The sequence below is a fragment of the Thamnophis sirtalis genome, unplaced genomic scaffold (assembly GCF_051295495.1).
Source record: "Thamnophis sirtalis isolate CommonGarterSnake01/CBP01778 unplaced genomic scaffold, rThaSir2_p1.2 scaffold_3, whole genome shotgun sequence".
In the NCBI taxonomy this organism is placed as follows: Eukaryota; Metazoa; Chordata; class Lepidosauria; order Squamata; family Natricidae; genus Thamnophis; species Thamnophis sirtalis.
Window position 1 is genome coordinate 16,489,109 of NW_028261383.1, and position 10,319 is coordinate 16,499,427.

A 10,319-nucleotide genomic window follows, 5' to 3' on the forward strand; every position below is an offset into this window, starting at 1 on the left:
AATGGCCAATCCATGGCACTCTGCCCTCTGCCATTGCCCAGCTCAACTCTGCCGCGCATGTGCATGCACCTCCTGGCCAGCTGATTTTCGGGTCTCTGCCATGCATGCAGAAGACACTCTTGCATGCGGGTGGGGGAGGTCACCCCCCCCCACCCTACTGCTAAGCTGCGTTTAAGTAAACAATTTCAACCTGGACTCCCAAACCCTCACGATTGTCATTTTTAATTGCGTCCAAGGACAATAAAATACAATACAAAAAAAAATCATTATATATTTGATTTAATCTAAGGTTACAGGTAAATGTTTTGTGGGTGTTTTATTATTTCAACGTCTTTTAAATGGTTTTAAAATGTTAAGACTTCTAAGCTTCTCAGAGTCGCTAGGTTGAGTTAGGCAGCCATACAAACTAAACAAAGAAAAAAGAAATGCAATGCCTATTAGCTTTGGTCGTACCCTTGACATTCCCTAGCAAAGCAGGCCTCGAATCGCTCACAGGAGAAAAGGCTGTTCATATGCAACTGTAGGCCTTCCCATCTCCTTTAATGAGAAATATGACCTGTATCTTCACTGATCCTCATTTCGGCCTTGGAATTTGCTACTTCTCAAAAGTCGCAATCAGGAATTAGGATTCCTTGTCTTGTTTGGACCAGAAAGGCAAGATATGCAGGTGTACTGAAGGAGACATATCATTTATATGGATTATTGCCCAAGTAGATCCTTGCAAGTGATTTTAGATGACTCTTCAAATCCAGGCTCTTTTCACATTCTCTGCATTGATATGGCTTCCCCCGTGTGGTTCCTCTTACAGCAGGTAAGATGACTGGTCTTAGTTAAAGCTATTTGTGCATTGCATGAAATTATTTGATTTCGTCCATCTAGATCTCCTGTTGCAAAGTCATATCTGCTCCGAGCAAAGATCTTTCCACATTCCATACATTCATAAAGCTCCTCCCTTTGCAAGCATCCTTTTATGAAAAACTAATCCATCTAAAGCCCCTTTCACATTCCATGCAATTATATGGTTTTTCCCATGTGGGTCTTATGTGAGGTAAGAGTACTCCTCCGAGCAAAGCTCATTCCACACCGCATGCATGTACGTAGCTTTTCCCATATGTACCCTGTTATGGGCAGTAAACTCACTGTACCATCTAAAGTCCCTTCCACATTCCATGCATTTATATGGTCTTTCCCCTGTGTGGATCCTGTTATGGGAATTCAGGGTACTGACCCGAGTGAAGGTCTTTCCACACTTCATGCACTTATAGGGCTTCTCCCCTGTGTGTTTCCTCTTGTGGAAAATCAGATAGCGGTTTTCCAGAAAGGTCTTTCCACACTCCATGCATTTAAAGGGCTTCTCCCCCGTGTGAATCTTCTTATGGGAAAGAAAGGAACTGCGTTCACTGAAACACTTTCCGCACTCGATACATTTATATGGCTTCTCCCCCGTGTGTTTCCTTTTATGGGAAAGGAGATAACGGCTCTGAACAAAGGTCATTCCACACTCCATGCATTTATAGGGCCTCTCCCCACTGTGGATACGGGTGTGGCAAATCAGATAACTGATAGTGCTAAAGCTCTTTCCGCATACCACGCATTTATGCTCCTTCTCTCGTGCGTGGGTCCTAATATGGGAAGCAAGGGATCCGCTTTGAGCAAAAGACTTTCCACACTGCCTGCAGTTGTACGGCTTCTCCCCTGTGTGTACTCTCTTGTGGCGAGTAAGAGAACTGCTTGTCGTGAAACCGTTTCCACACACCATGCATTTGTAGGGTTTCTCCCCTGTGTGGATCCGTTTGTGACTTGTAAGATGGCTGCTCTGAGCAAAGGTTTCTCCGCACTCCATGCATTTATATGGCTTTTCCCCTGTGTGGATCCTTTTATGGGAAATAAGTTCACGCTTTCCCCTAAAGTCCTTCCCGCACTCCATGCATTTGTATGGCTTCTCCCCTGTGTGGATCTTGCGATGGGAATTAAGATGGCCAATTCTTCTGAAGCCTTTTCCACATACCAAACATTTAAACGGCTTCTCCTCTGCGTGACTCCATTTTTGCGATGCAAGAGAAATATTTTCATGAGAAAGAGTGAAAGTCAAAGTTTCTCCATCGTCTCTGAATAGATCGTCCTCTTCTTTAATTTGATATTCTTCATTGGCATCGAATACACCTTCATTTAGCTTCCCAGAGTTCCCAATATATTCTTTATCTATTCTGTCTCCTGGGACAAGAATGTTTTGCATCTGAGCATCAATGGAAGACGAGCTTTCTGAATTCCAATTTTCTGACGGGTTTCTCTCATAGGTTTCCAGTTGCATTTGAATTGCAGGCTCCTCTATTTCCTTTCCAGCATTGATCACTTGGAACAGTTCACAGAAATCCTGGTTCCCCTGGCCGTTATTATCTTCAAAGGAAAAGGAAAAATAAAAATAGCAAGGTTAAGCAAAAGATCAAACTGTAGGACGTCGTATGAATTTCCTTCTGAATTTTGGCCAAATACCAATATATATAGTCCACTACTGACAGCACTTCATTTAGTGATCATTAACATTACAAATCTGGAAAAAAAAATGGATTTATTTCTGTTTTTTACAATTACAACCATAGCAGCACCTCTATGGTCACATGATCAAAATGGTTGGCAACTGGTTCATATTTATGACCAATATATTCATATTTAAACTACACTGGGTATGTCTAGTTTAATGAAAAGAAGGACTAGGAGAGACATGATAGCAGTTTTCCAATATCTCAGGGGCTGCCACAAAGAAGAGGGAGTCCAAAGCACCTGAGAGTAGAACAAGAAGCAGTGGGTGGAAATTAATCAAGGAGAGAAGCAACTTAGAACTAAAGGAGAAATTTCCTGACAGTTAGAACAATTAATCAATGGAACAATTTGCCTCCAGAAGTTGTGAATGCTCCAACACTGGATGTTTTTAAGAAGATGTTGGATATCCATTTGTCTGAAGTAGTGTAGGGTTCCTGCCTAAGCAGGGGGATGGACTAGAAGACCAAATGTTTTTCACAGTTATGACCTTTGGAGTATCCCCATGATCATGTGCCCAAAGTTCAGATGCTTGGCAACTGGGATGAGCATTATGTGTCCCAAGGTCATGTGATTATCTTTTGCAACCTTCTGACAAGCAAAGTCATTGGAGAAGACAGATTCACTTAACAACCAAGTTTATCAACTGCAGGGATTCGGCTATTTGTCTTTCCACTTTTATACTTGTCCTTTCTATTAACTGGATCCTATGGACTACCTTAGGTTGCTACCAGAGGTGGTATTCAGCAGGTTCTGACCAGTTCTGGAGAACCGGTAGCAGAAATTTGGGTAGTTTGGAGAAACAGTAAATACCACCTCTGATTGTCTCCGGCCCCATTCTCTGCCAGCTGATCGGGAAGAAATGGAGATTTTACAGTATCCTTCCCCTGGAGTGGGATGGGAATGGAGATTTTACAGTATCCTTCCCCTGCCATGCCCACCAAGCCACACCCACAGAACCGGTAGTAAAAAAAATTGAATCCCACCACTGGTTGCTACATAAGTCATACAAGATCTTTGTTATTGAAGCAACATTTGAGGAATGCTCTTACCTAAACCCTGCAACCTCTGAAAACTACATGAATAATGTTAGATGCTCCAGAGCTCAAAAGAGAGTGCAGTTCTCTCATTCAACTTTTGGAGACCGCATAAAAGCAGCCTCCAAAAAACATGCAAAAATGAGGAGCATTTCAAGAATAGTTGTTGGGTAACGGCGACCTGTTCCCCATAATTTCATGGCGTCACCTTTGACACCGGTGTCATAAGTTTGTCATTGCTGATATAGACCCCAATCCCAAGGCTCAAGATATAAATTAAAAGGTGGAAAAGTGATCTACTCAACAGCTTGAAGAAATGATAGTGTTGTTGTGGCTTGCTGGCAGCCAGCAGAACTGGCAGCAGAGTCAGACAGTGAGAAGGTTGGGGAGAAACATGGACCAGTCCTGGGGTCTGAGGGAAGCTCAGACAAGGGCTCTGCGTCGGAGGCATAGAGGGAGCTAGACAGCAGTGAGGCAGAGGAACAGCTAGAGCCTGTTCCTAGTGTGCACATGTGCAAAGCTGCCAGAAGATAAGAACGACTAAGAAATCAGAGTTGACTTGGGAGTAAAGCCACATCTTGAAGGTGATTGGCCCCTCCCATAGGGGCGAATGGAGAGTGAGCTTTTGCAGGAAACAATTTGTTTCTTCCATCGTTTCAAGAGTGGAAAGTTCTGTTTGTGATTATGAGAGACTCTGCCAAGAGTTGCCTTGCCCTGCGTTTGGAAACTAGTTATCTGGCAGCTCTCCAAGCGAGATAAGGTTTGTGTTGATAAATATTCCTCTTAAAGACTGCTTGCCAAGCCTTGCAGATTGTGAATGAAAGGAATTCACAGTCGTGTAAATAAAAGAGGTTTTGCCAGGACCAAGACACTGCTTCATGCTTGTTAAGGAAGCCTAGGTCAGAACAAGTCATTCTTAACAGAGATGGAGCAGCATCCGGGCCCAAAAAAGCTGAAATCGATATGATACAATTCAGCAACTCTTGAAGCCAAGAGGTTAGGTTCTCACTGATAGGTCAACTAGAAGTAGAAAAATACAGATGAGAAAAGGCACAGGGTGCATTAAAGCAGAGAGGCAATGAGCTCTTTCCTTTGTTGAAGTATGAGAAGGACAGATCTTTTCCTTCTCTCCGAGGAGATGACATAACAAGTAACTTGACATTATCCGATTTCAATCTATCTTCCCAAGCTCTCTGATTGGGGAGTAACAAATCCTTACCCAGAAAGGCCACATTCCTGTAATTTTCCAGCATGACTTCCCAATGCAGTGCTCTTTGGTCAGGATCCAGCTGAGACCACTCCTCCTTAGAGAAATACACAGCTACTTCCTTGAAGGACACAACAGCCTCCTGCATAGGGGGTGGGGGGGAAAGAACAGAACTAACCCATGAGGATCTGAAAGTTCTGTGTTCCGTTGTTCACAAATGCAATAAGTTAAATGGCTGTGCTTTGTGAGATTTCAAGGTTTGGTTGAGAATTTGCCTTTAACTAATTCTACAGCAGGTTTCATCAACTTCCTTGATTCTGCAGGACTTTCAGTCCCCTTCAGGGAAAGAAACTCCATTTCTGTCTGTCTGTCTGTCTATATATCATCTGTCTGTCTATCTATCTAGGTTTAGGTTTAGTTTATTGGATTTATATGCCGCCCTTCTCCCAAGGATTCAGGGCTGCGTACAACATTAAAAAAAAACCCCACATATTACAAAAGTTTTTTAAAAATTAAATAGAATATCCAAAAAACAAACCCAATTTAGATTAACAATAACATTTTTAAAAGAAATTCGGTTAAAATTAACAATAATCAATAATTTATTTTGTTTTGTTCAGGCCAGGCTGGCTTGCTGGAAAACCCAACTTTTTAGGGCGCGTCAGAAGGACCGGAGGTTGGGGATTATACGAAGCTCCGGGGGCAGCTCATTCCAGAGGGAAGGCGCTCCCACAGAGAAGGCTCTCCCCCTATCTATCTATTTATCTATCGTATCTATCGTATCTATCGTATCTATCGTATCTATCGTATCTATCGTATCTATCGTATCTATCATATCTATCGTATCTATCTATCTATCGCCAAAAAAGCTAATGCAATCATAGATTGCATCAACAGAGGGATAGTTTCAAGATGACATTAAGTTCTACGGTAGTATCACTTTATACTGCGTTAGTGAGACCACACTTGGAATGCTGCATCCAGTTCTATTCATCAAGGTACAAAAAAGATATGAGGCCTTAGAAAGAATGCACAGAAGAGCAAAAAATATGATAAGGAATCTAGAAGCTAAACCATACAATAAAAGATTGAAGACACTAAGTATATCCCGTCTAATGAAAAGAAGGAATAGGGGTGATACGATAGTGGTCTTCTGGTACTTGAGGGGCTGTCACAAAGAAGTGGGGGTCAAGCTATTCTCCCAAAGCCCTGAAGGCAGGACAAGAAATAATGAGTGGAAGATCATTAGAAAGACCTTCAACTTGGACCTTCAACCTCTATCTATCTGTCTGTCTCTCTATGTATCATCTCTCTCTCTCTCTCTCTCTCCATCATCCATCCATCTATCGTCTCTCCATCATTTGTCTATCATCTATCTATCGTCTGTCTCTCTCTAGCTCTCTCTCATCTATCTATATCTATCTATCATCTGTCTATCATTTTATCTATCAATCATTTCTCTATCTATTGTATGTCTCTCTCTCTCATCTACCTCTCAGTTGTCTGTCTGTCTGCCTGCCTGCCTGCCTATCTATTTATCTATCGTCTATCTATCATTTTGTCTCTCTCTCTAGCTCTCTCTCATCTATCTATCTATTTATCTATCTATCATCTCTCCATCATTTGTCTATCATCTATCGTCTCTCTCTCTAGCTCTCTCTCTCTAGCTCTCTCCCATCTATTTATCTATCGTCTATCGTTTTGTCTCTCTCTCTAGTTCTCTCTCTAGCTCTCTCTCATCTACCTCTCAGTTGTCTGTCTGTCTGCCTATCTACCTACCTACCTATCTACTGTCTGTTTCTCTGTCTCTATCTTATCTATCATCTGCTATCTATCTATCTATCTATCTATCTATCTATCTATCTATCTATCTATCTATCATCTGTCTCTCTCTCTTCTTCATATACCTACCTACCATCCTATTCTATTCTATCCTATCCTACCCTGCCCATCTTCTTGCAATCTGGCTGAATGGATGAAAAGCAGAGACAATTCCCTGGGAAAGGCATTTCTCAGGCTTTGCAAAACTGGATTGTTTAGTCTCCACATGCAGGGACAAATCAGAGGATTATAAATTATTTGGCAGGCCAAAAGTGCCTTGATTACATGTACTTTCAGAACCATTTTCACTGAGTTTCCCATTAGCACTGCTCATTGGTTTTTTTTTAAATAAAATACAAAAAGCTTGTTTTATCAATGATTGTGAAGAATGTTTTATAAAACAGTAATGCACCGATGTTTTTAATTATTTACCAGTCTTGCACAATTCAATGACCAAAAGAAATGGTCTCTGTTTAGCAATTGCTGCCATTGTGAGGTGTTTATTCCTACTTCTTGAAGGAGTTTACTTATTCTAAACTCATAGTAAGAATATCCAGCAGAATGAGTTAATTACTGGCTTTAAAAAAACCATTGCTTAAACAGAGTCTGGGGGTGGAAATGACTAACCACTGTGTCCCAACAACAGCCTTCAGATGAAACTAACCTGATTAAGCAATTTGAACCTGCTTTTCCCCTTTCCACGTGGCTCAAAAACAGAAAAATAACCCAGCCCAAGCAAGAGGGGAAAATGGAAGGAGAGAATGGTCTATACAAGGACTTCGTTTCCTGAAGGAAAGCGAGCATACAAATCTTAATAAATTTATTTCTCTTTCTTACTTGGTTTGGAGGTTCAACCACAGTTTCAGCTCCATCATAAAGATCGGAAAAATCCATTCTATGTTTCTCTGTAAGGGAAACAGAATTTTACAATGCACAGTTAACATAATCGGAAGAGATATTCTAACAAAGACATGGGGAGGATAATTGAGCTGAGATCTCTCCGGAAAATAGGAGGACCTTTGATTACCTTCTGAGGTGTCCTGGCTTGGATCTTCCTGAGAGGCCCTCCTGAAAAACATCTCCTGTAAGGGATTTGATGGCTTTATTCTTCCATCAGGATCTATGATCTCCACACTGGAGGACTATGTTGCAGTAGGAGAAAAGAAGCAGAATTAATGGGACATCAGACAACACAAAGTGGATTATTGTGCACTGAATACAACCTCCATGGTCCCACTATCCATCAGTGAAGCTGAATGAGAAATGAATGAAACAATGTCCTACAAGAATTAGTGAGTGTCCATAGAAAGAAGAAAGGAACAGCTGCCTCAAATCTAGAAGTCATAACGGAACAGTTTCAGGAACTGGGCATGGCTAGTCTAGTGAAGAGAAGGACCAGGGATGACGTGATAGTGATGCTCCAATATTTGAGGGACTGCCACAGAGAGGAAGGAGGGTCAACCGATTTTCCAAAGCACCCGAAGGCCAGACAAGGAATAATAGATGGAAACTGAACAAGGAGAGAGTCAACCTAGAAATAAGGAGACATTTTTCTGACAGTGAGAACAATCAGCCCATGGAACAGAAGTTGCCTTCAGAATATAGAAGAATATGGAAGGGACCTTGGAGATCTTCTAGTCCAACCCCCTGCCTAGGCAGGAAACCCTACACCACTTCAGACAAAGGGTTGTCCAATCTCTTCTTGAAAACTTCCAGTGTTGGGGCATTCACAACTTCTGGAGGCAAGTTGCTCCACTGATTAATTGTTCTAACTGTCAGGAAATTTCTCCTTAGTTCTAAGGTTGATTCTCTCCTTGATTAGTTTCCACCCATTGCTTCTTGTCCTATCCTAGAAGTTGTGGGTACTTCATCACGGTCAGCTTTCAAGAAGAAACCAGGCAGTTTTAGTTTAGTTTAGTTAGAAACCAGGCAGCCATCTGTCAAAAACGGTGTAGGGTCCCCTGCTTGGGTGGGGGATTTGGACTAGATGACCAACAAGGTCCCTTCCAACTCTTGCTATTCTATGTTCTATGTTTTAGTATGACATCTCCATATATTATGAGAATTTGGGGAAGGAGGGATGAAGAATTCAAACACATTTCTTATTCCTTTCTGAGCTTCTTAGATGAAAATGTCTCACCTCCAACTGGACCTGCTCCTCCTGCTCCTCCTCCTGGCTCAGGAGGAAGCCTTCCACCAGGGCCACCGCCTGGGAGCTGGTCTCTGCTCCACACTCCCGCACCCAGCTCTCCATCTCTGGGGGCAGAAGGGCTAAAAACTGCTCCAGAACAACCATGTCCAGCATCTGAGCTTTGGTGTGATTTTCCCTTTTCAGCCATTGCCTGGAAAATTCATGGAGTTGACTAAAAAGTCCCCGGGGACCCTCGGCCTCCTGGACGCTCCTGGAATTGCAGGGCTGAAGTTCTTCACAGATGGTAGTTTCCTCCTCCAGGATCTCCTGCCCAGTGCTCGCCCAGTTCTCCCCACAGCTCCCAGCCTGAATAGCAGGAGGGCCTTTTCCCGTTCCCTCGCTTGCTGAAAGTTGCGTCTCCATCCTCTCTCAGTCCCGTAAGGCGACTCCAAACGGGTCCAAGCAATCTTGTGGATCTCCAAACACCTTCTCATTCATAGGATCGCCTCTATTCCTGAGTGGCCAACCGCACTGAGTCCTCCGCGTCCGAGCCACGATTTTTGTCCGTTCGCGTATATCATACCGACGGCTTCCAGTGGGTGGATCTGAGGTGGGAAAGAAACAAAGAAATGGAAAATTTCTCCGAATTAGAAAGTGAGCAAGCACACTCATCCTTATACGGGGAGGGGAGGGTGGGTGGGTGGGCGCTGGGAAAAGAGGTCCATTCTTTGAGGTGGTCGGGGATTTCAGTGGCATTAGGTCCACCTTGTGTTGAGGTGCAGAATAAGGGGTGGGGGGGGTTGAGTTCAAACACACAAGAAATGCATTTTGGAGTTATTTTCCATAACTTACTAGGGGAAGATTTTCTTCCCCTTTTTTTATAAAATTAAGACTTAACCTCCACCTCCTAGTAAGGTTTACACGACCTGCCTAATCGCCCAACCGGCGAACCAACCATGGAAGAAGCCAAGTTCGCATTGGAGATGCTTCCCCCTGCTTCTCTTCCACCCCCACCCACCCACCCCACCATGACAGGCCGGGGAGGCGGTCCCTGGTGCGAATCCTGCGCCGCCGCCGCCCCCCCCCCCCGCCCCCGGGATCCCCGCAGCAGCCTTCCTGGCGTCCCCGGTTCTTATTCTGCTGCTGCTCTGGAGCTCCGCTTCCCCACCTGCATGAAGAGGGCGGCTGGGGAGCATAAAAGCCGTGCTCGGTCTCTCCCCCCCAACCCCCACCCCGGCCCTCACCCGGGGCACGTCTGCATCTCTCCCCGCAGCCTCCTAGATTAAAGGCGAGCGAGCGCGGCGTCCTAGAGAGGCAAGGCTCGGCGATGTCATTTCCTCCCCTTCGCAGCCTCCTCCTCCTCTGCAAAGGGATCTTTGCCCCCTAGTGGCCCAAAGCGGGAATCGCACGCCGTGTTCCCTGGGCGAGTCTGCACGCAACGCAAAGGGTGCTTATAATATAGTCTTAATTGTCTTGTTTTTTTAAAAAAAAATATTTTTCTTTCTCATATATACTTTCCCAAATATATATTCTCATAAGTGCTATCTGTCTGTCTGTCTGTCTATCTGTCCATCTGTCTATCTAT

At 43.7% G+C, this 10,319-nt stretch overlaps 1 protein-coding gene across 1 annotated transcript; it reads right to left on the reverse strand.

Annotated features, from left to right (window-relative positions):
- Positions 1 to 263: 263 nt before the first annotated feature.
- LOC106556499 (uncharacterized) lies at positions 264 to 10,038 on the reverse strand. Its single transcript, XM_087711460.1, has 6 exons — positions 9,979 to 10,038; positions 8,744 to 9,339; positions 7,631 to 7,745; positions 7,441 to 7,508; positions 4,795 to 4,924; positions 264 to 2,397 (listed from the first exon to the last, which is right to left on the reverse strand). The coding sequence occupies exons 2-6, from the start codon at positions 9,155 to 9,157 to the stop codon at positions 1,040 to 1,042; spliced, it is 2,085 nt and encodes a 694-aa protein (XP_087567586.1). The 5' UTR covers positions 9,158 to 9,339; positions 9,979 to 10,038; the 3' UTR covers positions 264 to 1,039.
- Between the last annotated feature and the right edge of the window lie 281 nt (positions 10,039 to 10,319).